This window comes from Galdieria sulphuraria (assembly GCF_000341285.1).
Source record: "Galdieria sulphuraria unplaced genomic scaffold scaf_20, whole genome shotgun sequence".
NCBI classification, from domain to species: Eukaryota; Rhodophyta; class Bangiophyceae; order Galdieriales; family Galdieriaceae; genus Galdieria; species Galdieria sulphuraria.
Genome location: NW_005178455.1, coordinates 75,174 through 98,549, shown reverse-complemented (window position 1 = coordinate 98,549; position 23,376 = coordinate 75,174). Strand labels below are relative to the sequence as shown.

General features: G+C 39.2%; 13 protein-coding genes and 1 non-coding gene across 14 annotated transcripts; 10 read left to right on the top strand and 4 right to left on the bottom strand.

The window, feature by feature from the left end:
- The first annotated feature begins 9 nt into the window (after positions 1–9).
- Positions 10–1,044, top strand: Gasu_27050 (nucleic acid binding protein). The gene is made up of 3 exons (XM_005706382.1): positions 10–552; positions 602–931; positions 990–1,044. The coding sequence occupies exons 1-3, from the start codon at positions 37–39 to the stop codon at positions 1,020–1,022; spliced, it is 879 nt and encodes a 292-aa protein (XP_005706439.1). The 5' UTR covers positions 10–36; the 3' UTR covers positions 1,023–1,044.
- Positions 1,045–1,048: 4 nt separating this feature from the next.
- On the bottom strand, positions 1,049–2,379 carry Gasu_27040 (photosystem II PsbO protein). Its single transcript, XM_005706381.1, has 2 exons — positions 2,155–2,379; positions 1,049–2,096 (listed from the first exon to the last, which is right to left on the bottom strand). Exons 1-2 carry the CDS (start codon positions 2,264–2,266, stop codon positions 1,141–1,143), a joined length of 1,068 nt encoding a protein of 355 aa, XP_005706438.1. The 5' UTR covers positions 2,267–2,379; the 3' UTR covers positions 1,049–1,140.
- A 180-nt stretch (positions 2,380–2,559) lies between these two features.
- On the top strand, positions 2,560–4,063 carry Gasu_27030 (es2 protein). Its single transcript, XM_005706380.1, has one exon. The coding sequence runs from the start codon at positions 2,609–2,611 to the stop codon at positions 3,974–3,976; it is 1,368 nt and encodes a 455-aa protein (XP_005706437.1). The 5' UTR covers positions 2,560–2,608; the 3' UTR covers positions 3,977–4,063.
- A 16-nt stretch (positions 4,064–4,079) lies between these two features.
- On the top strand, positions 4,080–4,904 carry Gasu_27020 (photosystem II PsbU protein). Its single transcript, XM_005706379.1, has 2 exons — positions 4,080–4,686; positions 4,740–4,904. The coding sequence occupies exons 1-2, from the start codon at positions 4,198–4,200 to the stop codon at positions 4,773–4,775; spliced, it is 525 nt and encodes a 174-aa protein (XP_005706436.1). The 5' UTR covers positions 4,080–4,197; the 3' UTR covers positions 4,776–4,904.
- A 51-nt stretch (positions 4,905–4,955) lies between these two features.
- Positions 4,956–6,089, bottom strand: Gasu_27010 (SEC-C motif domain protein). The gene is made up of 6 exons (XM_005706378.1): positions 5,908–6,089; positions 5,798–5,861; positions 5,661–5,747; positions 5,337–5,610; positions 5,214–5,285; positions 4,956–5,159 (listed from the first exon to the last, which is right to left on the bottom strand). Exons 1-6 carry the CDS (start codon positions 6,079–6,081, stop codon positions 5,111–5,113), a joined length of 720 nt encoding a protein of 239 aa, XP_005706435.1. The 5' UTR covers positions 6,082–6,089; the 3' UTR covers positions 4,956–5,110.
- Positions 6,090–6,099: 10 nt separating this feature from the next.
- Gasu_27000 (uncharacterized protein) lies at positions 6,100–7,034 on the top strand. Its single transcript, XM_005706377.1, has one exon. The coding sequence runs from the start codon at positions 6,137–6,139 to the stop codon at positions 6,998–7,000; it is 864 nt and encodes a 287-aa protein (XP_005706434.1). The 5' UTR covers positions 6,100–6,136; the 3' UTR covers positions 7,001–7,034.
- A 396-nt stretch (positions 7,035–7,430) lies between these two features.
- Gasu_26990 (threonine dehydratase) lies at positions 7,431–9,859 on the bottom strand. Its single transcript, XM_005706376.1, has one exon. It carries the CDS (start codon positions 9,856–9,858, stop codon positions 8,038–8,040), a length of 1,821 nt encoding a protein of 606 aa, XP_005706433.1. The 5' UTR covers position 9,859; the 3' UTR covers positions 7,431–8,037.
- A 10-nt stretch (positions 9,860–9,869) lies between these two features.
- Gasu_26980 (uncharacterized protein) lies at positions 9,870–11,134 on the top strand. Its single transcript, XM_005706375.1, has one exon. It carries the CDS (start codon positions 9,879–9,881, stop codon positions 10,482–10,484), a length of 606 nt encoding a protein of 201 aa, XP_005706432.1. The 5' UTR covers positions 9,870–9,878; the 3' UTR covers positions 10,485–11,134.
- Positions 11,135–11,139: 5 nt separating this feature from the next.
- Positions 11,140–13,303, top strand: Gasu_26970 (leucine-rich repeat family protein). The gene is made up of 5 exons (XM_005706374.1): positions 11,140–11,518; positions 11,567–12,044; positions 12,097–12,344; positions 12,399–12,876; positions 12,930–13,303. Exons 1-5 carry the CDS (start codon positions 11,159–11,161, stop codon positions 13,130–13,132), a joined length of 1,767 nt encoding a protein of 588 aa, XP_005706431.1. The 5' UTR covers positions 11,140–11,158; the 3' UTR covers positions 13,133–13,303.
- Positions 13,304–13,616: 313 nt separating this feature from the next.
- On the top strand, positions 13,617–13,689 carry Gasu_nc0028. Its single transcript has one exon. It is a non-coding gene; the product is annotated as a tRNA-Ala (tRNA).
- A 40-nt stretch (positions 13,690–13,729) lies between these two features.
- Positions 13,730–15,634, top strand: Gasu_26960 (chalcone synthase). Its single transcript, XM_005706373.1, has 4 exons — positions 13,730–13,843; positions 13,894–14,958; positions 15,006–15,271; positions 15,324–15,634. The coding sequence occupies exons 1-4, from the start codon at positions 13,750–13,752 to the stop codon at positions 15,531–15,533; spliced, it is 1,635 nt and encodes a 544-aa protein (XP_005706430.1). The 5' UTR covers positions 13,730–13,749; the 3' UTR covers positions 15,534–15,634.
- A 15-nt stretch (positions 15,635–15,649) lies between these two features.
- Positions 15,650–17,174, top strand: Gasu_26950 (photolyase/blue-light receptor). The gene is made up of 2 exons (XM_005706372.1): positions 15,650–16,062; positions 16,112–17,174. Exons 1-2 carry the CDS (start codon positions 15,724–15,726, stop codon positions 17,105–17,107), a joined length of 1,335 nt encoding a protein of 444 aa, XP_005706429.1. The 5' UTR covers positions 15,650–15,723; the 3' UTR covers positions 17,108–17,174.
- Positions 17,175–17,178: 4 nt separating this feature from the next.
- On the bottom strand, positions 17,179–20,479 carry Gasu_26940 (alpha,alpha-trehalose-phosphate synthase (UDP-forming)). The gene is made up of 11 exons (XM_005706371.1): positions 20,437–20,479; positions 20,322–20,387; positions 20,178–20,272; positions 19,996–20,126; positions 19,682–19,934; positions 19,400–19,626; positions 18,976–19,343; positions 18,691–18,921; positions 18,398–18,629; positions 17,614–18,341; positions 17,179–17,553 (listed from the first exon to the last, which is right to left on the bottom strand). Exons 1-11 carry the CDS (start codon positions 20,449–20,451, stop codon positions 17,227–17,229), a joined length of 2,673 nt encoding a protein of 890 aa, XP_005706428.1. The 5' UTR covers positions 20,452–20,479; the 3' UTR covers positions 17,179–17,226.
- A 10-nt stretch (positions 20,480–20,489) lies between these two features.
- Gasu_26930 (uncharacterized protein) lies at positions 20,490–23,094 on the top strand. Its single transcript, XM_005706370.1, has 4 exons — positions 20,490–20,586; positions 20,638–20,693; positions 20,754–22,863; positions 22,915–23,094. Exons 2-4 carry the CDS (start codon positions 20,638–20,640, stop codon positions 23,059–23,061), a joined length of 2,313 nt encoding a protein of 770 aa, XP_005706427.1. The 5' UTR covers positions 20,490–20,586; the 3' UTR covers positions 23,062–23,094.
- Positions 23,095–23,376: the final 282 nt, after the last annotated feature.

Here is a 23,376-nt window from a genome sequence, read left to right as displayed (position 1 = left end):
AACTCAAAGTTCCGAATAGATTTTGTGTGTTTGTTCATGTCTTCTTCGTTTTGGCAATCACTTCCACGTCAAGTTTGGGTATTTTATCACTATCCTTGCAACGACGGAATATTTGCTGCAACTTGTGCATATTTGTTTTTCAAAAAGTATTCAGCAAACGTTCGTTTTATTCCTCATAAAACTTATGAAGCATACTCCTTGGAACCCAAAGCTCTAGAACACGTGGACACCGTATTTCTTTTGGACTATATAGGAAACGGTTTAGTGGAAGAACTGGCAAAGAACACGCATACTGTTATTATCGATCATCACAAAACAGCTATTTCCTATTTGCAAACAAACCCCGACCAGTGGTCTTCCTATCAAATAGAGCTGTATTTGGATGATCAACGTTCCGCTTGTGGCTTGGCTTGGAACTACTTTTCGAACCTTTCAAGACATTTCTTTCAACAAGACTTGATAGATTTGCAGTTGGCGGAAACCCATTTTCTTCCTATTCTTAGAGCTGTACAAGATGCCGATTTGTGGTTGTGGAAGGAACAAGGAAGCAAGGTGAGAAGTATTTTATGATATTTTATCACTCAAAAATGAAGTTGAAAAGGAAATTGTCAGTGGATTGTCTCAGCAACTGATAGAATATGACGTGAATAGCAATCCACAAGTATTCGAGGAACTTGTCCATCTGACGGTAGATGATCTCGTGTCTTTAGGTAAACTTGCTATAGAAGAGAATGAAAAGATGATTCTTAAAGAGCTTCAAAACACTTTTGTTATTGAACCTTTGCCAGAACATAAATTTTTGGCTGTTATGGTGGATAGTCATATGGCTCGATTGCGGAGTGAACTTGGAAATGTGTTGGCTAAAGAAAGCGAAAAATGCTCTCTTCTTCCAGTAGCTGCAGTAGTATATCCTATTGAGAATAAACTAAAAGTGAGTCTTCGTTCAATTGGTGATTGGGATACTACACGAATATCCGAATACTTTAAAGGTGGAGGACACCGCAATGCAAGTGGCTTTGTAATATCATTGGAAACTTTTCAAAGTTGGATAGTTTGCGATACAAAGTCTCCATCATGAACAACTATTTATCATCAACTGACGAAGAAGAAACCCTGAAACAGATGGAAATAGTTCCACAACTATTCAGCTGCGGTATCATCTTCCACTACGCGAGCATAAAAGATACCTTTCAATAGTAATTTTTTAGGATCCTTGGCTCCCATATCCGTATCGGAAAGTTGTTCAGAAACGAAAACGCCTGCAATTTCACCACTAGTTGGATCCAGCTTGTTTACAGCCATTTCTATTGAACCATCTGTAACATCGAATGTTTTGTTATTTTCTCTCAACAAGTCATCTTGGCCTTCTGCTCCATCCGCTTCCCTTGCTGGTAGAGCAACAGCCATGTCATAACCCGAAGTTCCTCCTCGACCTTTGGGATCCAAGAATAGTCCAGTACGATATCCAGTTACTTTGAATTGACCACCAAATTCGGTTGCAGTATTAATGCCTTGATCAACGTTGGCAGCTTTGGCGACCAATTTCTTGATAGAAAACAGAAAAGGAACACGTTCTCCACCAGGCAATTGAACCGTACAAGCTGCATAATCCAAACCATCTCGTTCACGAAATACCAAGTCGTTATCTTCAAAATTCAACGTTCCTTCAATATTAGACAAAGTGTAGGTCGCCCTGGTAACCAGTTTTGCGTCCACAAACTCGCGACGAGACTCTCCTTTACCTCTTTTGGTGACATATTCTTCTTCGACTTGGAAACTTTTGGGTTCCAGGCACAGGTCCACCAATTTGTATTTTTTGTTCTTATCCAACTTGATGATACCCTTTGCAGTATCCACTTCTGGACATCGACTAGCAATACCTGTACCTTTTACTTGATCATATGTGAGGGATCTAATATCTGATCTTGTTAAAGCAAGGCTTGTTGTTGGCATACATAGAGTAAAAGCAAGTGCAAGAGCGAGAGCAGTGTGCATAGTACGTTGACCATCGATGGGGAGACTCTGAAATAGTTGCTGTACTTTGGCAATATCTTTCTTGCAACGTTCCCATAAGAGTGGTTGAAGAGAAGCCTTTGCTAGTCAAATTCAATAAAGAATAAAACAGGAAATAATCTATTGAAATGTTGTTCTTACCAGTTTGAGCACGAGAATAGTGAAAACCTAACGAAGAACGATGCTTTTTCTTGGGACAAAGAGTAGAAGAAAATAACTGCTGCAATGAAGTGTTTGGAATAAAAGTAAACATAGCTTTCGGATGATTTCCAAAGAAGATGAGAATGAGCCACAAAGGAGATTGCGTCTATGGCTGAATCGTAACGCTTCCCATTCAGTGGTTGGGACTCTGCGATAGTAGGCTACTCATCAAGGAACCTTAATGAGTGAAATATCACATACTTTCAAAGGTTTTTGTGAAAGTTTTGGAAATTTGTTGGGTACTTATATCTTGATAGCAGGTATGTTGTGGAAACAAACCAAACAACATGTTGCAAGGGATGCCTTCTCAAGGCAATGGTCATTATTATTATTATTATTATGAGGATGATCAACATTCATTCATTCCTTTCATGTGGATGGAATTGGATCGTTCATGAGTTGTGCGTCATCATCCGATAGGAAAAAGGACATTGCACGTAACAGCTATCCAAATAGTAACAAAAAGATATGTTCCGAAGAAGAATATGTAGATATATTAAACAAAGTCATCGTCGATAGCTACTTTCCTGACCTTCCAAAACTGAGACGAAAACTAGCGGCGTTGGAGGAGAGGGGACAACTACCCGAAGCAAGTGAAAATGTTGACTTTTTATCGAGTTCGTATAAGATAAATTGGCTTAGTCGAGCACAAGATTCGTTTTCGACACTCTGTACACCACAAAGTTTCGCAAGTCACGGAACGACGACTTTGCAAAGTGAAGGAGTTTCTACCAACTATAGTCGACCGCTGGAAAGTTTTTTCCGCAACTATACGAGTGAAGACAACTATTCGTTCGAATTATTAGTGAAACAAGAAGAAGAACAGAAGAGAAAAAGGAATTTATTACTTTCGGAAGACTGTGTTCCGGATAACACTTTGAGTTTACGTGAAAAGGCAATATTAAAAGATTCGAAGCAACTAGTTGCTATAGGACAGACAGGAGAATTGACTGCTCTCGGGGATACAAGGCCAAAGAGACTGCATTTTTGGCCTTTTAGAGAAAGGAATAGTCTCTTCTTTTGCCCATCTGAAGCACCTCTAACTGAACAAGAACTCCAACTACGGAAGTTTGTGGAGGAACGAAAAGAAATTAAGCGAGACAATACCCGCTTTAAAAGTTTGCCCTTTTTATTAGCTGAGTCTTTTCGAGTGAAAACTGGAGACACAGAGAGTCAAAGCTCCAGTGTCGATCTCAAAGAAGAAGAAATTCGTATTTTGAAGAGATTGGGACAACGTCATCGACTCTTGTCGACAGCAGATGAGAATTGCAAATATGAAAGAATAGACGAAGACTTTTTCAATCACCATTTGGATACTGCAGAAGAGTTGAACGCTTTTGTGCCAACCTCACCTATTTTATCACCTCGAAATATTCCCAACTCGCCTTTCATTACTTGGGGACAGATAGCTGCAACTCCTCAGTTGGTAGAAGATGATGATGAGGAAGGGATACAAGATGAGTTGCTGGCTGCATCGCATAATAAGAAGCAACCTCAGTCTGACAATAGCCATTCCAATTTTCATATTCCTAATATGGACAGTCGTGAACGAGCTGCTCTTCATTTGGAAAAGAAATTAACCGGAAAGAAGAGAAAGATGCAAGACAAGAGGCATATTCAAACACCAGCTTCAGTATCTACCAGTTTTTCAAGAAACGTTGCATTGTCACCTGCAGCCAAAAGACTGGCAGATTCTCTTAGGATTCCCAGTATGCATTCAGTTAGAAGGACACCATTTACTTCATATAGAAGAAATGAATGATTCTGTTACATGTTTGAAATAATTTGTTTAGATCTACGTCATTTTATATACCCTAGATGTAAACTGAATGAATTGATAGTTGTAACTATGTTGCCTTTTTGATTATTGGAGTTGGTGATGATAGAACAAAAGGCTGCAATTTCCCTCCTCCACTCATCTGCATTTTGGATTTTGTGGAGATTGTAAGTGACCGAGTCTCGTGTGGATTGCCTACTGGTCTGATGTATTCACTTAACTTTGTTTCGTCTTCATTTCTTAAGGGTCGCAGTTATCAGATAGAGTCTTCTCAAAGACATGTCTTGAAGCAACGTCGACGCTTTATGGAAACCTCCAAATCCTCGAAACTTTTGTGCACTTGTTCTCAATCAGGGAGTGGAAATGCAGTGAGTCGTCGAAAGTTTCTTTTCTCTTCACTTGGAGTTATTTCTTCAACAGTGTTTCTTTTTTCACAAGCAGCTTCTGCTTCCAGAGAATATGCTGGTGTTGGTTATTTGGGTGGGGGTGACAAAGTCGATATCAACAACGCCAATATAAGAGCCTATACTAAGTTTCCCGGTTTCTACCCAAAACTTGCTTCTTTGATAGTGAAGAATGGTCCTTACAAGAGCGTCAATGATCTCTATAATATAAAGGGATTGACTGAAGATCAAAGAGAACTTATCAAAAAGTATGAGGATCGTTTTGTTGCTTTAGATCCAGCTCCAGAATATGTAAGTTTCTATAAAACTAGAGTATCGATGTATTTTTCTTATTTTTATATTAGGAAGTCGACAAGTTTAACAATGGCCTATATCGTTGAAGACACTTTGTGTCGTTGATGACATAGTGGGAAGTTCGTTGAGTCGGTTTTCTCAATACTTTTTATGCTGTTGAGTGGTCATAATAAAGTTTCTCTGAAAGCGCTTGTTGCTTGCATTGTCTGTTTGATATTCTTATTGATGAAATGGAGAAAAAGTGATCACTAACAAAAGAGCCGTACTTGACAAATTGTTGTTTTATCAAATTACATTCCATTCAACCCAATTGTATGTTGTGCCTTTATAGTAACAATAGAAATAATAACAATAATAATAATGATAATAATAGCACCATCAGAGATATTCTGGTAGCCATATTTGAATAATTCTACAGCTACTAAAAACCACGCTCAATATCGACCAAACGTCCCGATTGATAGTACCATCTGATGTAAAAGTTTCTATGAAAAGCAACTTTGACAAAAGGTTTCTATTCTCACCGGTTTCTATCCTTGATGAATTTACTCCTTTCAATAAAATTCAAAGCTTCTCCTTTTTCTACTAGATTGGCACTACACACAAGACATTCATTTTTAGGTATATCCATTTCCAAAAAGACCAACCGGAACAAAATATATGTCAGATCAGGTCCAGCTACTTTGTTTTCCAAAATATCCAAGGAAATGAAACTATACTGATCACAAAACTCTAAAATAGAGTTTTCCCAAGCCAGACGATCAGATGTCCAGTCTTCATTGGATATATGCGTCGTTCCCATTATATACTTAGACAATCTATATGCAAAAGCAGAAAATCTGGCGCGAAGAAGTTCCAAAGCAGTTCTTGGTTCTGATTCTCCGATGTGGAAAGGACGACAGCATCTTTTATATACTCTTCCTTGATAAAGAGACATTCAAATACGAAACACATATTTATGGCTAATATACCTGTTCCACATATACAAAGCGCGTCTTCTGAAGGCGCTCTACTTTTCGGCTGGATTCTGTCAAACTGTTTCCTCGGGGATAATAATTCTATTGCGTTTTCTCAATAAAGAAATGAAAAGATAAAAATGGCAACCAACCTCCGAGTCTCCAAGGTAACTTGTTCTCATCATCCTTTTTTGAGGTACTCCTAACCTGGAGAGACTGTTCCTGGTTCATACGTGGTTATTCAAGATGCCAGGTTACCAACCTTGAAATACTTTACAGAATAGGTTACTCGGTAACATATGTTGTCGTTGTTGTGTTTGCACTTTACGAACTTGTTGTACAAAAATTTGAATGAGTTACTTGAAACAAACGCCTCAGTGGTAGGAGCCCATAAACCCTTTTGTATTTTCATCATTTTGTGGTAAATAATACTCATCTGAGATTGGCTTTCTTCTCTATTGTGAATTCAGAAGTCGTAGAAAATTGGAGGAATGGCTTATATTTCTATTGCAAACTGGCTCGAAAATAAAAACACGAAAGGAATGCGAAGTGTTCTTAGTTGCAAACCTTGTTTCTACCGTACGTTGTTTTTAAACATTCGATGTATTTCATCCAAGAAGAACGCAGCTGGTTCATATAAGAGGAAAAGTACAAGAAGAAAAAGAGAAAGAGATTTGACCACCAGTGGTGAGAATAAGAAAACGAAGTTTTCTGTGCAATGGGCCAATGTTCATTTATCTCCTGAAGAAATTGGTAAGAAATATGTTATCACGCAGGCTGTAGACTCGGAAAATAGCGAGGTTCCGAGACAGTCACAAGAATGGAAGAACTTGATTTCTACGCTGGACTTGAAGCAGTTAGAAAAATGGAAACAGGGTGGCTCTTTTCCAGAAAAGTTGAAGTTTCTCAATAAAGTACGACGCTCTTCAATTCTCTCAGATGAAGAAATACAAACAAGACACGTGACAGGAAAGGAATTTGTGACAGATAAGGAAAATGAATTGGTCAGAACTGTACGAGAACGTTTGAAAGAACAAGAACGGAAGTATGTTCCATCAGAAGAACTTTTGATTGGTTCTGTTGTGACGAAATCACAAGAAAAAGGCAATTATAACGATTTTCCTTGTGACTACGAATTTGTTGTTATAGTAAACCAACTCGAAGTTGTCAAAAATGTAAAGCAACTTGTAGAAAGTAATCTGAAGAGACCTTTAAACGAAAAGAATATTGTTACAGATGAGTTTGGTTTTCAGTATCGTGTAGGAATACGGACAAAGGTATATAGTTTGGAAGAAATTAAGAAAGTTTATGAAGCTATGCATGAAAACGAAAATGTAGCGTTTTCATTTGGCTAATTGAAGCCTGTAAAAGACACGTTTTTGCAAAATTCAGAAGCAGAAACAATTTCTTGCCAATTGTTGAAGACAAGATTTGCGCTGTCTCGAAGATCGGTCGGATAAGATATCGTTTATGGACCTTCTTTCTCAACTGTCTACAGATCATTTCCATATTTATTTATAGCTATTCCACATTTTACGTTTTGCTGTTTCTTACTCATTCAATCCTCATGAGCTTTCATAACCTTTTGCACTTGTTTTCGAATTCATATTTTAGAAGAAATCCCAGTCCGACCTTTCCATGGTTTGACTGTTCATCTCCATGAAGTGATTGAAAGAACAAATTTTTAAGAAATTCTCACATATACCTTGGAGATAAGAGTGACAGTCTCGCATTGATCCTGGCTCCAACGATCAAAAGGCATCCTTGTTATACATAATAGAATAGCATTTTCGACATCAGTTTATGCAGCCAGTATAGAGACGACACAGTACTATAAACCTTCCACTATGAGGCAAGATAATTTCACAACTTTGTTGAAAGCTCATTATTCCATTTTGAAAGTGTTAGTTTGTCTTTTCCATTATAAAAGCTCTCAGCTCTTCCGAATTACGAACAAAGTGAATGATTTCTTCTGGGTTCTTTCATCAAAGGATGAATGGGAGTCTATCAAGGTTGCCGTCCTTGAAACGGTCGCCCTCCAGAAACTTGTTACTTCAAGAAGGACCAAACCTTTTCTGATGAGAAGGAACCCATGAAATGATCTTTAAGGTAACAACTTTCCCTGTTGAACCGAAATAAAGTTAGTGAGTCTATTATGCCAAGTCAACTTGTCTTTCTCACAACTCGTCAAACCACCAGTTTTCTTTTTTGAGGAAAGCTTTCCATTCACAGTCAAACTATCTAACTTTCTATTTGTCACTGAAGCTTTGAATGTATAAGTTCGCATATAACTCGTGGAAGCTTCCACAACTCAGCAACCCACATATTTGACTATATACACTTATGCATCTGGATATATTAAAACACACTTTTTACTATTAGAATAGCAAGTTTACAAACGCTCATGACTCGCTAAGAACAATCGATATGCAACGTTGTCTGTTTCTTCTACAGCTGCATAGCCTAAGCTTTCGATTGAATCCTTGAGTTCATCTCTCTCCTTGCTAGGAACTTGCAAACCAACCAATACTCTACCCACATCAGTTCCGTGATTACGATAGTGAAACAAACAAATGTTCCAATCTGGACGCAGAGCCATCAAAAACTTCAAAAGTGCTCCTGGTCTCTCTGGAAACTCGAAGCGAAAGATAAGTTCATCTGTCAGACCATTTGCTTTGCCACCAACCAAGTGCCGAAGATGTAACTTTGCAACCTCATTTTCTGAAAGATTCAATGCTTTATAACCAGCATCGTGAAACCTTTTAAGTGCCTGTTGTGCTCCTTCCTTATCAGAAATACCAAGTCCAACAAATACGTGGGCTTCTGGAGGTCCTGCATATCGATAATTAAACTCCGTAACACTACAGTCTCCTATTACTTGAATAAGCTTGCGAAAGGATCCTGGTTCCTCTGGAATAGTGACGGCAAACACTGCTTCTCTGTATTCTCCTATCTCGGCTCTTTCACTTACATACCGCAACCGATCAAAATTCATATTTGCACCGGATGCTATTGCGATAAGGTTCATATCTGAACACTTCTGGCGATCTACATATGACTTCAGACCCGCAATCGATAGCGCACCTGCTGGTTCTAATATTGAACGTGTATCCTCAAATACGTCCTTAATGGCTGCACATATCTCATCGGTATCAACTAAGATAATCTCATCGACATACTTTTGGCAAAGACGAAAAGTTTCTTCACCAACTTGCTTCACTGCGACTCCGTCAGCAAAAACGCCAACTTGTTTTAAGATAACCCTTTCTCCAACTTCAAGACTTTGCTTCATTGCATCCGAATCAACAGGTTCAACACCAATCACTTTCACTTCCGGACGCAGTCGCTTAAGAACACTTGAAATACCTGCAATAAGTCCACCTCCTCCGACAGGAACAAAAACTGCATGCAAGGGTTTCCCACTCATTTGTCTGACCAACTCCAAGCCTATGGTACCTTGTCCAGCAATGACTTCAGGATGATCAAACGGAGGTACAAAAAATGCCCCCTTCTCACTTACGAGCTTTTGGGCATATTCTTTTGCTTCGTCAAAGTTATCTCCGTGCAGAACAGCTATTCCACCGCGAGCCTTCACAGCGTCCACTTTAATTTTCGGAGTGGTTTCAGGCATCACAATTATTGCCATGATGCCCAAACGCTTCGCAGCCAAGGCCACTCCTTGGGCATGGTTTCCAGCAGAAGCTGCCACAACGCCATTCTTAAGCAACTCATAGGGAGCATTTGCCATAAGATTGTAGGCTCCACGAATTTTGAAAGAAAATACAGGTTGTTCATCTTCTCTCTTTAAAAGGACATTATTTCCAAGACGTTTGGTGAGCGATGGAGCCAAAGTTAAAGACGACTCTATTGCGACTTCATATACACGAGAAACAAGTACTCTTTCAAGATATCTGTCTTGAACTCTTCCTTGTTGATTTGAACGGCTATCAACCCAATTGTAAGAGAGTTCGGTATTGAGAACTGTTTCCGAAGCTGAAGCCCGGTCTAAACAACAGTGTGGTGGCCAGTTTGGTGTCAACCAGGGACGGGGCCTCTTCTGTCGCCGAACCTTCACGTAACTTGAACATCCTCCGACGTTGATAACTTTAGATTGTTCGTTCTTGAGTAAATTCAATTCTCGAGGAGCAAAAGTAGAGGTAAAACCCAAGGATGAGTGAGCAGTAAGAGATCTCTGGAGGATATCAGTTGCCATAAGAGCGATACAAATGGTAAATGGCAGGCTGCGAATATTTCGATGCCTTGTCCTATGAAGCAGAACTCGGCTTTCAAAGGTGGGAAGAAGAGCTTGAACAAGTTATTGGTATTATACGACACTGCATAGACACTGCAGATACTTTCCATACCATAAAGTTTGTGAAATCTTCAAAACTATTGGCTATCTTTTCGTTGTTTACAGAGTTGGAAGATAAATTATGGTTTACTCAAACCTTGCAGTTAGAAAAACAGTGGAGGCTTTTGAGAGAAAAGACCGATAATTTGAAGGAACAAGCGGAGAAGCTGCAAGCGACGGTTAGAAAGAATTTTGAAGCCTTTCAACAGGACAAAACTCAAGACAAATATAGCGTGTTGCTCACGGGAACGTGCAATCAAGTTACTCCCTTAGAATATTTGACTTATTTAGACTATATATCTCGCTTGGTTCGTTTGCAGACTAGTGAAATGGAACAAATTTGTCAAAACTCTCAGTTTTTAGCAGATGTAGACACTTTCGTGAGCAAAGATCGTCGTGACCTTGAGAAATTCGCAGAACAGAGCTTTTTTCAGCGTTCTGAAGTGAAGGATTGGTTTTTGAAACTGGGCAGATTGAGAGAAACTTGAGAAACTTTAAAATCTTTTGAAACTTGGGAAACTTGTATCTGCTGAATAGAGAAGACGTATTTTCGAGTTTTTGAATTCCCATTTTTGCCCTAGTACCTCTTGTAGTTGGCTTTCGAGACCTTAAAAGGTGGAAACTACCACGTGAATTCTTGGGAGAACTATTCCACAGAAACTTTATGAAACTTCGGACTGTTTTATTGCAGAGTTTCTGAACGTCACCTTTCTCATATCTTTGAGGAACAAAAGTGGAAACAGCTTTGGGATAAAGTGTATCAGGAAATATGTCGAATATAAAATAACGATACCAAATTTTAAAGCACAACTATGGATAAATACTGACTAGTAACTCTATCGAATTTTGCAAGTCTCACTGGAACTCCACCCAACCATTTGCTAATACTTTTGATCAACCATGAAATTGACAAGCAGTTGGAAAGTTTTCGACACTGCCATTTGTCCGATATCAGCACGACATTGGCAAACTGATTTTCTCTAGAGATTGTTTTATCTGTTCTGATCTTAATTTGCGGGTGTGTCTTGTTGCGGTGTTGATTCATACCAGTGTCCGTGAAGTAGCCTTGAATAGATATTTTTGATGTTTTTCGGAGTTATACTTCAATACAACCTAATACATTAGCAAAGTTGTTAACACAAGCCACTTTTGTTAACCATTCATGGGGGTCGGTTGTAGTAAAGCTGGCAAGGAATTGGACGGTAAAGAAACTGGAGAAGAAATTATTTTTGAGAGAGCGCTTCCAGAATATTACCAGAAACGGCTGTCTACAACTTTACCACCGTCTTTGTTGGAGTTGTGCTTGCGCAAGTTGGGTGAACACCCGTCGTTTATAGGTAGTTTGTGTCATACTCGACCTCCACAGACTAAGTTACTTCTTCTAGATGATACAAAGCTTCCAAGAGAGTTAATACAACGTCTTGTTGAATATCTTGTAGAATCAAGACGCTTAAATTGCGAATTTTTGGAGACATTGCAACAGCACTGTGTATATAGATTGCGTTTCACTTCACAGCTTCAGGTAATATTGTCGTTTTTCTTCCAATTTTTTCCTTAGCTTTTAAGTTAGGTTACCAACGATTGGCTTTTTTATCTGCAAAACCTAAGTACTTTAAGTCGTTTAGAACTGAAAGACTGCAAATTTATATCCGATGAAGGCTTGTCTAATCTTGCAGAAATAGTCTCACTTACTTATTTGGACCTTGCTGGTTGTGTACAGATCACATCAGAGGGCCTTCAACATTTGGCTGGACTGAAATATCTGAAAGTTTTAGTTTTAAAGTCTTGCAAGCAAATTACGAGCGAAGGTTTATCGTATCTTGCGAACTTACATAACCTGACTCGTCTTGATATTGAACAATGTTCCGAAGTTTCAGACTCATTTTTGCAAAGCTTAAATAGGCTAACAAAGTTGGAAGATTTCAATTGTGCTTGGTGTTTTCGACTCTCAGATGAAGGCTTGACTATTTTAAGCAACTTTCATAGAATGCGATATCTCAATATTTCGAAAACCCGAGTATCTCAAAACTTTGGAAGGTTTTTACCAGGTAAACGTCTCTAATTTGTTTTCTTCTAGAATACAAAAAGTAATTTTCAAAGGTATGCCGAGATTACGGGTTTTGAAAGTGGCCGGTACCGGTTTTAGCGACAGAGATGCTCAGTATCTACGTGGATTATATAGTTTGAGAGAACTAGATGTGGAAGGCTGTAGTGTTGGTGATCCTTTTCTTGCCACTATCTATGCTCTTCCACGAATTCGTAAACTGAACTTGGGATATACAAAAATATCGGAACGAGGAGTTTCGTTGTACCTCGGAAATATGTTGAAGTTGCAGTATCTTAATCTGGTAAGTTGGAAAGTTCAATACGTATGTATTTTCTTTACAAAATGCTGTGTTCAGGATTCTTGTCTTATCGGTGATTTTGCAGTAGAACACCTATCAAGGCTTGAACAACTGAAATGCTTGGATTTGACGGATACTACAGTTTCGAGCTCGGGACTAAGCGGATTGGCAAATTTGACCAGTTTGGAGACGTTGATTCTTGCATATACTTCTGTGTCAAACTCCGGTTTGGAACATTTGAAGAATCTTACAAAACTGGAGTCACTTAGTTTGGATACGCGAGGCATCAGTGATGATGGTTTGGCATATCTAAAGAAATTAAAACACCTGAAGCATCTTGATCTTTTTGGTGCCAAAGTGACAGACAATGGTTTGAGACATATTTCGGAAATTTCGACCCTGGAATCTTTGGAAGTATGTGCTGGAGGAGTAACTGACGCTGGTCTTGAAAGCATAGGCAAGTTGCGTGCACTTCGAACTTTAAATCTATCACAGAATCATCGTATTACCGATGCTGGATTGATACACTTGTCTTGTAAGTGTCACTGTTCTTTGTTTTAGAGACCTGTTCTTATAAGAAGTATTTAGGTTTGTCGCATCTTACCTCACTCAATTTGAGCTACACCAATGTCGGTGATGGAATTTGTTCTCTTGTTCAAAAATGTCCTTCGTTGCGTATGATCGGTATAGAGAGATGCGGACTCTCAATCGCAGCCAAAATTCGATTGAGAACACATCAACGAATATCCGTAATCGGAACAGGAATAGGAAGTTATCCGTTTATTATTTGAGCCTATCATACTTGGCCCTTGTTTATTTAAAAGTATCGTGTATAGTTCCTTTTTTTCATGTTGCTTTATACACCTTTCTCTTTTTATATAAGTTTTGCTTGCGACTAGCGTGAGTTCAGTTCTTGCGTGTAAAGGAATAACTTGTTATTGCATAAAGAGTTGCGCTCAGAGCCTTTTGCTTGAAAGAATCAAGTTTGAATGTTACATAATATCAAGGTTTGCTTCTCAACAAACAATTTTAATATGTATTTACTTTCCACATAAAGACATGCTGGAAAATGATGATCTGTCATGAATGAAACCAAACAGAACCTTTTATATCATTTCAGATATGTTTGCATTGTTAGAGCTTCTATCTGATGATTTCCATGCAAGTACAGCGTCTTATCTTTGTTTTTTTACTGGAAGATATTTTTGTAGGAATTCCTTGAAAAAAAATTCAAAATGCATATAGATATTGTAGCATTCCCTTCAGCACTTTATCGGGTTCGTAGCTCAATTGGTAGAGTGCACGGTTCGCATCCGTGAGGCACCGGGATCGAAGCCCGGCGAATCCAAATTTTTTTAAAATTCTAATGTCTACTTGACAAAAGAACTGGAATTTTCTTGTGGAAGGAATGAGAGACGAGAAGGAGCTCTCAGCAAGTGCCGAACCTTTGTTGGAAGGTAGTCAAAGCATGCAAGCGGATATGAATGGGAAAGAAAGAAAGCGTTCGTATCTTTTGGATTTTTTGTATTGCAGTCACCAACTTTTGTGATAGGTAGTGGTTCAAAGTTGCAAGCACTTTCAGAGTCTTCCAAGGCGGCTTGGCAAAGAGTTACAGAATTTTATTCGAGGGATCCTACTGCTAGGAGTGCGTCCTTGAAAGATGTAGAAGAAGGTTATAGGACAATTGATCCTCTGAGCTCGAGGAGACTTGTCACTGCATTATCGGTTGTCGCACTCGCGTACTTTTTGTCACGAGCCTACGTAAGCTTTGAGCAAATTGGGGTCTTATTAAAACATTTAAGGCTCAGGACTATCGAACTGATCGCTGCGGCAACTTTATTTACTCTTCTACAAGTTGCTTATGAGCTACACAGGAAACGTCCTGTATATTTGGTTGACTTTGCTACATTTAAACCTCCTGAGAAGAATCTTGTAACACACGAGTCTTTCCTGAATCTAACTAGGTTAATTGGTTTATTTAATGAGGAAGATATCCTTTTTCAGGAGAAGCTTTTGAAATCTTCTGGTATTGGAGACCACACTTATTTTCCTGATGGAATTCTACAAGGTGGAGAGGAGATCAAACGTATTGGCCAACCATCCAAAGTATTGAATATGAAGGCAGCTCGACAAGAAGCTGAAGAAGTTATTTTTGGCTGTCTGACTAGTTTGTTTGAGAAGACAGGATTCTGTCCACAGGATATAGATATATTGATTGTGAATTGTAGTCTTTTTAATCCAACTCCTTCACTTTCAGCAATGGTAGTGAATCATTTCAAGATGAAGAGTTCTATTTTATCTTATAACCTTTCCGGAATGGGATGTTCTGCGGGTTTGATTGCAGTGGATCTTGCAAAAGATCTTTTGACTGCACATGCAAATTCTGTTGCAGTTATCATCTCTACAGAGAATATAACTCAGAACTGGTATATTGGTCATGAGCGATCCATGTTGGTGACGAATACGCTGTTTCGTATGGGTGGTGCTGCAATATTATTAAGTAATCGTTCAAAGGACAGGAAGTTTTCGAAATACCGTTTGAATTATACTGTTCGAACTCATTTTGGTGCTGATGATAATGCTTACACTAGTATATATCAGGAAGAAGATAGTGAAGGTATGTGTGAATGTTTTAGTCTCCCTTTTGTTAACAAAGGCTTTCAGGAGTAAGAGGAGTTCGTCTCTCCAAGTCTATTATGGATATTGCTGGTAAGGCTTTGAAACACAACATTACGACATTGGGTCCTCTTGTTTTGCCTATTTCCGAACATATTCACTTTTTCTGGAATTATTTTTTGCGTAAAACATCTCTATACCGCAACTTGAATCCCTATGTTCCTGATTTTCATAAAGCATTTCAACACTTTTGTATTCATACTGGTGGACGAGCTGTGATTGACGCATTGGAAAAAGTTTTAAAACTAAGTGAAGTGGGTGTTTTTTATTATAGATCGATTGGTTCGTATTGATTTGTTTTTTCAGGAAGATGTGAAGCCATCTAGATTTGTTTTGTACCGTTTTGGAAATACTTCGTCAGCATCTGTCTGGTATGAATTAGAATATATCGAACGTAGTGGAAGGATGCGTAGAGGTCATAGAATCTGGCAAATTGCCTTTGGCTCAGGTTTCAAGTGCAACTCGGTGGTTTGGCAATCTTTAGTTTCGGTTCCTCCAAGTTCAACAGAATACTAATGAAAATAATAAATTGCTGATACTTTTCTTTCAATTCTTTATGTCGGAATATACGTGCGTGTATGATCAAAGATATTTATGTAAATAGTTGAATCACTTGTTGACCTTTGACTCGGAAAGCAGTCCGTCATTCATTAGTGGTGGCTTTCTTCGTGTGCCTCGAAAGAGATTTAGTGTTTTGTGATTTACGATGAAGACCACAAAAGAAGGATCCCCCGTTGCTATTCTTTCTTTTGTATCACATATAGGATTTTCTGTTTGCAAGATAAGTCTTTCTTGTAAACACTCAGTGACCTTGTTGCCATGCACCAAGAATGGGCAACGACTTACCCTTGGTGGAAGACGTTCGAAGGCCAAAGGTTATGAAAGGATTGTTGCCACAGGAACGGATGCACTTTCCTTTGCAAGTCCTGAACAAACAAAACAACCGAAGAATCACAAGTCTGACAACCAGCGTCACTTGAAAACGGCGCCGTTGTTTTCTCCCCTCGGTGAGAACTTTGGTGAGAGTGCAGGACAGGCCTACAAGGTTTGGAATCCTTACTAGTACAGAATTGGTTGTATAAAACCTATTTTAGGGCTCGAAAATAATTGTTTGGTTTAGAAATGATCTTCGCTTACACGATAATCCTGCGTTATTCCGGGCAGCAGAGGAAGGTAGTCTGATACTGCCCGTTTATTGTTTTGACCCTAGGCAGTTTGGCAAAACTTCCTTTGGTTTTGAGAAAACGGGTCGGTATCGCGCGCAGTTTTTAATTGATTCAGTGGAAGACCTTCGAAAGTCTTTTCGTGCGAAAGGAAGTGATTTAATAGTTCGCCTTGGTCGTCCGGAAGAAGTATTGCCCGAACTTTGCCGTCAGACTGGGTGTAAACGAGTGTTTTGTCACAGAGAAGTCACTTACGAAGATCTCATTGTGGAAGAAGATGTGGGAGATGCTTTGGAGAGTATTGGAGTAGAGATGACCCTCTTATGGAGCAATACTCTTTATCAAGCTGAGGATCTGCCTTTTCAGGTTGAGAATATGCCGGATATTTATACCAAGTTTCGTGAAAGTGTTGAGACTGGTGGAAAGATAAGAGAACCTTTGGAACTTTCTGAAGCTTTTCCACCTAGGCCTCGTTGTGAACCTGGTGAAATTCCAACACTCACTGAACTTGGATTAGATGCGTCTCCAGAGCGAATTCCCGGTGAATCGAATCCTCGTAGTATTCATGGTTTCAGAGGAGGAGAGTCGGAATCTTTGAAAAGAATGGAAGATTACCTTTCTGAGATGAGAAGCACGGAAATAAGTTCCACTACTGCCGGAGCCTATTTGGGTGCCGATTTTTCTTGCAAGATTTCACCTTGGCTAGCGTTGGGTTGTATCAGTCCTAGGAAGATCTATCACGAAGTGAATGGCTCCAGTGTTCCTGAAGATGTGCGGAAAACTACCTATTTTGAACTTGTTTGGAGGGACTTTTTCCGTTTCATTACACAGAAATACGGAAATATTCGTTTAGAGAAGAGCCGTCATTCATCAAGTAGTAAACGCAAGGTTCCATCTGGCAATCAGTTTGTGGCAACTTGTGGATAAAGAAATAGTTGTTCGTTGTTTGAGTAAAATCCGCCAATATTTTTCGCTCTCTTGTCAGTTTTTATCGTTATGACACATTTCTAGCAGTTCCGAAATCACCATTCGAGTCGATGGATGCGCTATGATTGATTTCCATCTATAAGTTGGTCCAACAAACTGGCAACTTCTTGAACGCTATTCACCATAAACATAGCATTGCTATGGTAATCACGACCAACTCTACAAGTAAATATTTTGTCCATATCCCAACCCGCATATTCTTTACTACGTATCCATTCAAAGGTTTCCTCATCTGATCGATCATCTCCGATACAAAGCAAAAAATCAAAGTCGTAGTCTATCATTTCCAATATTTTTTCCAATGCTATATACTTTTTCACACCATTTGGTCGTATCTTCAACCAACGACAATGTTCATCTCCTGTAACGATATCCAATGGCAAATGCTGTTATCAACAAAAATCATTTCAGTTTTATGCCAACCTATATATAAAAGGAAATGATACCTGCACAACAATACTTTCCAAGTGTTTATGCAATTCTCTCGCTTGCCACTCTCCAAAGTCAGGGTCTGAATCTTGATAATACCATGTCAAAGACACTTCTCCTCTCTCAATGACTGAACCTGGTGTGCGCTCCGTAAAATTTTGTAATATAGGCAACACATAACTTTCCCAATGTGTCACATTTTTGAACGCATTGATATGCAACTCCTCCCATTGTTCCATTCCCGAACGTCGAATAAAAAAGCCATCTTCACAACCAAGACCAATCTTGGAACCTGCATTGGGTATAGTGGAATCGTCCATGGTGGATAAGGAACAGTAGGAATCCGATGCTGATGCAGATACGGAAGATATTGGTTTCCAATTATTAGCATCAGAAAACTGTTCTACACCAACAAAGCTATTGAATGAAGAAGAAATGTGAAAACTTTGCTCATTTTCTACAAAAGTTGGAATCTGGTACCAGCGAGATACCGTTGTCCGATCTCTCTCGCATACAATCATCAATACATTTTGTGAATTCAACGCCAATCGATGTATATTACGCACGACTGAAGCCCCAGGACCAGCCAAAGGAACAATACTTTGAAATGGAGCCAAAGTGCCACCGTGATCCAAAAATAGGATTCGTCTTCCATTTGCGTTTCGATATGCTTCCACAACTTTGTTGGGATCCAAAAATACAATTTGCTTCGTGCTAAGGCGATTATCTTCCACTTCTTCCAGGTCTGTAGACAAGAAATGATAACCAGAACAAATAAAGACCAAGTGATGCTGTTCCTACCTTGTAAAAAATTATTACTCCACAGTTTAACTGTATGTGTAGAGACAAAATCATAAGCCACGTCATGTCTCAATTTTCGCTCATGACGAGTCATAGAAAGAGAATTTTCAATAACCGATACCAGTTCATCCGTATTCCAAGGATTTACGTGTTGCGCACTAGAAAAAGATAACGCTGATCCTGAAAATTCGGAGAGAACCAAAACACCGTGATTGCCTGAATGCTGACACAACTAACAGAAGACCACAGTCAGCTTATCTGAGTTTCAGAGTAGAAGAAGCAAATACACTTACTACCCACTCATAAGAAACCAAACTAATGCCATCTCTTGTAGAAGAAACTATACAAATATCTCCAATCGACAATAAAGCACAAACGTCTTCTGGACTAAGTTCCCTGTTGACGAAATGAAGAGGGCAAAAACCAAAAGTTCCAAACTCAGAGTTGATAAGTCCAACGAGTTCGTAAACATGTTCTGCTTGTTTGAGACAGGTTTGAGATGGTCGTTCTGAGGCAACTGCGATCTAAAAAGAATACGTCATAATAACAATGTATTATAGAAAGAAACAAAAAAGAACCTCTACAAATACGACTTTTTGTTGCCATTTTCTATTTCTTTTCAATAATTCATAAAAAGCCAAAAGTTTCAATGGAATACCAGCAAATTGATCATCCAATCTATCCAAACCAACAATGACTTGCTTCCCTGAAAACTTTTCTTTAAGACTGTTCATTCTCGACTTTACAGACTGTTTATTCGCCAAGTTGCGCAGTGACAATATATCGATCCCATACGGATAGATTCCAATTTCACAAAGATGACCATTTGCGTTTAACGAACGAACTTCAATTCCCTTTGGAGTTCCTTCTGTACCTAAGAGACGTGAACAGGACTCCGAAAAGTGTCTTGATGAGTCGTAGTTATGAAAACCAACCAAACTCGAACCTAAAATGATCGACAATATTCAAACTTTCTGTATGGATACAAAATGAAGGAGTTACCCAACAATCCAGAGAGCAATTCAGTTCTCCAAGGAAAGGACCGGAACACTTCAAAACTTGGAAACGGTGTATATAAGAATATTCCAATCTTTGCATACCATAGACGACTTCTAATCATTTCAGGAAGTAACATGAAATGATAATCGTGGATCCAAATCATATCACCGTCTTCATAAACTTCACAAACTGCTTCTGCAAACTGAATGTTAACTTCTCTATAAACTTCCCTATTACGTCATGTCAGAATACTTTACTATTTGAAGAAACGACTTTCAAAGTTACCATCCTCTGTGCAACTCAAATGCATCGCTACTTAGTAGCTTTGAAAAATTGTAATGCAACAAGTTCCACAAGATTTGTCTACAAAATGAAAAGTACTGTTCAAAACTTTCTTGTGGTAAAAGCACAGGAAAGAACTGTTCTCCATGTAACCTCCGTTTTTCTGTTGCATTAGGACTTCCCACTGTAGTTGTTGAAGGAGCGCATCCAACAAAAGCAAAAGGCAAATTATTCATTGACTGGAAATCAATAATACCTACAAATATCATCACAAAACAAACTCGTGACTCATATCAAACTAGTGGAGCAGAACCAACCATTCGCAAGTCCTGTCTGAAACAACGATCTACTTGAACAAGTTCCTTCCGAAGGCAATTGCAAGCTCACACAAATAACTCTTTTGTATTGTGGAGCAGCTTCTGAAGCAGTTGTCGAGGTACCAGAAGGACTACAATCTGTTTAGCACTCCAACACTGAGGACACTCAATGAAAAGCTTACACGGAGTCGAGTGAACCGGAAGATGGTAATCTTTTAGGTCTTCTTCTCTGAGACTTTCTTATACGCCGAAGTTCGTCCAGCTTTGCTTGATATGCCTATTGAACAGTCGACTCTCAAAATAAACTCGTGCTCATAGCCACTCACCTGCATTTGTTCGAGAAGAGCTTTCTCTTTTGACTCGATATCGAACAGTGACAAATCCATTTCCCACTAGAACAAGATATCAGCAATAGCCAATGCTTCCTACAACGACATGTACCGCATCAGACTCCATCCAAGTTTCTCTCCCAATCGACCGTCTCTGCTGATTTTTAGTCAATTGACGGATTTGCAATGGCCTCATCCATTATTGGGTTATGTTTTGCGCTTCTTTGTCGTGTGGTATTTTCTTAACTGTTTCAAGTTTCAGGTTGGGACAAGTCCATTTTTAGTTGTTAATGCGTTACTCAGGGTTTCTTAGATGGTTTTCGAGTTGGACAGCTTCTTCGAATCAATGAGTGATTTTACTGGCCAGCTGTAAGTTGCAAAGCTTGAAACCTGATAATTATCTCTATTTACATATGAATTTTTTTGTAGAGAGTCGTCTCATATGCAAGAAAAACAAGTAGTACACGAGGACTGGATTCAAGGAGAAAAGGGTCTCGCAGAGGAGGTTTTAACTTCAAGTAACTGGCAAGAACAGGAATCCTTACCGGACTTGGTTGAAGGCAGTTTGTATTGGAGAGCCCAAGAAAATGTTTCAGCGAAAACTATTGATGAGCTTGGAAACTCAATGAACGCTAGGGCTCTGGAGGAGTTGGAAGTGTACACTCAAAGTGTGCAGCTGGTGGAGGAAGAGAGGGAAGACTTGTGTGAAAAATATTTGAAGGATGAACTCCCTCCCTTAAATAAGAGCGATACAGCATGTTCTTGTCAACTTTTACCTTCCTTTATTGGGTCCTATTCGGAGAACTTGTCAAGTTCCGCGTCAGAAGAGTTCCAACCGAGTCTTCGAAACCTTCCCTCGTACACCAGCTTCATACCTTTGCATAACAATGAAGCTGGGTGTATTCGAAATACTCAGTCAAAGTCGGAAAGTTGTAGATATCCTACAGAGACGAAGAATTGGTTATATCCGCAAGAAAGGGATAGAGCGAATCAAGGCGTTTACTGGAACAGAGAACATTCGCAATTTTTGAATGCTAAGCATCCTTCTTATGTGGCTGCGTGCCGTGGCACAGTGCTTGAAGAGTCAAATGCAAACATTCTTTTTGACGACAACTGTCGAAGGTCACTGTGCTTGAAATGCAGTGATACTCAAAATGCATGGAAGCAAACACGAGCTGGAGGGGTATCGCATATTTCTATAGACCCTCCTTACTATTTATCTGAAGAGCCTGAAAAAAGTCCAGATTTCTCCGACTTTCATGGAAAGCGATCACTCCATGATTTATTAGAGTTTGTTGGTTTATCTATTCCAAATTCGGTTGCAGAGTTTGAACCTTGGAGACAAGAAATCAATGCTTTTTTAAAATGCCATGGATTGTCGAGAAGAGAATTTGCAAAGGCTGCGAGAATTGGAAAGAATACTGTGGGCAAGTATTTGTCAGGTCAATGCAAGAAGCTCTCTCGAGAAATTGTTTGGAAAATATTAAATGCGTATCAAACATTGCGGAAGGAGCTTCCATTGTTAGAATCGGAACAGGGTGGAACAGGAATACTGAAATCTTGCAAGAAACGACGAACTCCAAAGATACTAGGGAAACAGACGACAACGTCGCAGTCCAATGATTATTCTTGCATCCAAACCGAATGGGATCGTATAACTAGAACTTGCGCCATAGAAACTGAAAGTTTTATTATGGACCAAACTGAATCGTCTGGTAGCATTTCATTCAGCAACTTGGAAGAGCAACTTTTATCTGAAAGCAGTGGAAATCTCCCTGTGAGCAGCGAGAATTTGTGCAAGGAAGCAGCGAGGGATGAATTGATATCATTCCACGACAATTGCTCGTTGCAAAAGTTCCATACTGCGCGTGCTTGTCTTATTGAACAAGTTCATCTTACTGACAACGATATGAAGCAACTTGAGTCTACTAAAGAGAAATCTGGAGATAACGTCGGATTCAGTGCAGACGAATACGTTTGGGTTAACCATGTGGATGAAGAGATACATCGCCGTTATCGAGACAGTATAGATACTGCGTTACATCAGGAATCTAGTTCAACCCAAAACTATTTATCCTCTTTATTACAAATGCAGCCCAAAGTAACAACTACTTGTGAATTACAACCAGAGCTTGCAGAGTACAATTACTGTCCCAACTTGGAACCTTTTATAGAAGCAACTACTTCGTTTCATAAAGCTCCTATACGAATAGAGCTTAGGCTGCCGATAATACACTCAGACGAACGAGTCAACGCACACACACGACTTTCAAAAAATGGGGGAGAAGAGAAAATTGGAATGGGTGATAGCACTGCAAACAAGAAGTATAATAACCTATCCTATATTTGCGAGAATATTATTAGGTCCGCTATTGACTATCAGCAGATATGCATAACTGACGATATGGAAATGTGGAAGGAAGCCGTTGAACTCATTTTGTTTTTTGGAGATGAGAGTTATTGTGGAAATTTTGTGTTGGACTTTCCATTGTCAGAGGAATTTATACGTTTACTTGCGCGACAATTATGTACGAACCTGGTATGCTTTCAATATTTGATTTTGGTTTATGTTTCTTAAAGTTTATACTAGAATTTGGACTTTTCGCAAGTCGGTAGTATTCTGACGAGTATAACAGAACAGTTAACTGAATACGGCAAATATCAGCCCGAGACGACACTTGTAGAGGGTGCGTTCTTTAAACCGCACCAAGACATTTCGAATGACTCCAATGCATAATAAAGATTTGTGTGGAGAAACTTTTGTATGAGTTGTTTAAGAGAGTTGCTCAAGTCTGTGACCATTGAGCCACAAGAACTGAGAATATGGCACTCAGTTCTCTCCAATCCTCTTGATCCAAAGTTAAAAAAGTAAGGAAGTATCGGTTTTTCTTTTCAAGCAGTACCCAACTAGTTTGAATAGAGGAAGGGACGAACAAGCGCGGCAGCAAATTATATCGGAAGGTGTGATTGTGTTACAAGGTTCAAAAAGAAGAGTCGCTGAAGATTTTGGAAGGGCTGTTATTTTGTTGAGTGGTAAGTGCTCGGTTTTGTT

Excerpts from the sequence above, each read along its gene's own strand:
- Gasu_27050 (XM_005706382.1), top strand. The coding sequence starts at position 37 with ATGTCTTCTTCGTTTTGGCAATCACTTCCACGTCAAGTTTGGGTATTT. Across the intron at positions 553-601 it reads GGAAGGAACAAGGAAGCAAG|GAAATTGTCAGTGGATTGTC; the intron begins GTGAGAAGTATT and ends GAAGTTGAAAAG. Across the intron at positions 932-989 it reads CTATTGAGAATAAACTAAAA|GTGGAGGACACCGCAATGCA; the intron begins GTGAGTCTTCGT and ends AATACTTTAAAG.
- Gasu_27040 (XM_005706381.1), bottom strand. The coding sequence starts at position 2,266 with ATGTTTACTTTTATTCCAAACACTTCATTGCAGCAGTTATTTTCTTCT. Across the intron at positions 2,097-2,154 it reads CTATTCTCGTGCTCAAACTG|CAAAGGCTTCTCTTCAACCA; the intron begins GTAAGAACAACA and ends GAATTTGACTAG.
- Gasu_27030 (XM_005706380.1), top strand. The coding sequence starts at position 2,609 with ATGAGTTGTGCGTCATCATCCGATAGGAAAAAGGACATTGCACGTAAC.
- Gasu_27020 (XM_005706379.1), top strand. The coding sequence starts at position 4,198 with ATGTATTCACTTAACTTTGTTTCGTCTTCATTTCTTAAGGGTCGCAGT. Across the intron at positions 4,687-4,739 it reads TAGATCCAGCTCCAGAATAT|GAAGTCGACAAGTTTAACAA; the intron begins GTAAGTTTCTAT and ends TTTTTATATTAG.
- Gasu_27010 (XM_005706378.1), bottom strand. The coding sequence starts at position 6,081 with ATGAGTATTATTTACCACAAAATGATGAAAATACAAAAGGGTTTATGG. Across the intron at positions 5,611-5,660 it reads GCTTTGTATATGTGGAACAG|GAAGAGTATATAAAAGATGC; the intron begins GTATATTAGCCA and ends CTCTTTATCAAG. Across the intron at positions 5,160-5,213 it reads TTCATCAAGGATAGAAACCG|ATGGTACTATCAATCGGGAC; the intron begins GTGAGAATAGAA and ends CTTTTACATCAG.
- Gasu_27000 (XM_005706377.1), top strand. The coding sequence starts at position 6,137 with ATGGCTTATATTTCTATTGCAAACTGGCTCGAAAATAAAAACACGAAA.
- Gasu_26990 (XM_005706376.1), bottom strand. The coding sequence starts at position 9,858 with ATGGCAACTGATATCCTCCAGAGATCTCTTACTGCTCACTCATCCTTG.
- Gasu_26980 (XM_005706375.1), top strand. The coding sequence starts at position 9,879 with ATGGCAGGCTGCGAATATTTCGATGCCTTGTCCTATGAAGCAGAACTC.
- Gasu_26970 (XM_005706374.1), top strand. The coding sequence starts at position 11,159 with ATGGGGGTCGGTTGTAGTAAAGCTGGCAAGGAATTGGACGGTAAAGAA. Across the intron at positions 11,519-11,566 it reads GTTTCACTTCACAGCTTCAG|GTTACCAACGATTGGCTTTT; the intron begins GTAATATTGTCG and ends CTTTTAAGTTAG. Across the intron at positions 12,045-12,096 it reads CTTTGGAAGGTTTTTACCAG|GTATGCCGAGATTACGGGTT; the intron begins GTAAACGTCTCT and ends TAATTTTCAAAG.
- Gasu_26960 (XM_005706373.1), top strand. The coding sequence starts at position 13,750 with ATGAGAGACGAGAAGGAGCTCTCAGCAAGTGCCGAACCTTTGTTGGAA. Across the intron at positions 13,844-13,893 it reads GAATGGGAAAGAAAGAAAGC|GTAGTGGTTCAAAGTTGCAA; the intron begins GTTCGTATCTTT and ends CTTTTGTGATAG. Across the intron at positions 14,959-15,005 it reads TCAGGAAGAAGATAGTGAAG|GAGTAAGAGGAGTTCGTCTC; the intron begins GTATGTGTGAAT and ends AAAGGCTTTCAG.
- Gasu_26950 (XM_005706372.1), top strand. The coding sequence starts at position 15,724 with ATGAAGACCACAAAAGAAGGATCCCCCGTTGCTATTCTTTCTTTTGTA. Across the intron at positions 16,063-16,111 it reads GTGCAGGACAGGCCTACAAG|GGCTCGAAAATAATTGTTTG; the intron begins GTTTGGAATCCT and ends AACCTATTTTAG.
- Gasu_26940 (XM_005706371.1), bottom strand. Across the intron at positions 19,935-19,995 it reads TCAGACAGGACTTGCGAATG|GTATTATTGATTTCCAGTCA; the intron begins GTTGGTTCTGCT and ends TGATATTTGTAG. Across the intron at positions 19,344-19,399 it reads ATTGCTCTCTGGATTGTTGG|GTTCGAGTTTGGTTGGTTTT; the intron begins GTAACTCCTTCA and ends CGATCATTTTAG.
- Gasu_26930 (XM_005706370.1), top strand. The coding sequence starts at position 20,638 with ATGGTTTTCGAGTTGGACAGCTTCTTCGAATCAATGAGTGATTTTACT. Across the intron at positions 20,694-20,753 it reads AGTGATTTTACTGGCCAGCT|AGAGTCGTCTCATATGCAAG; the intron begins GTAAGTTGCAAA and ends ATTTTTTTGTAG. Across the intron at positions 22,864-22,914 it reads GACAATTATGTACGAACCTG|AATTTGGACTTTTCGCAAGT; the intron begins GTATGCTTTCAA and ends AGTTTATACTAG.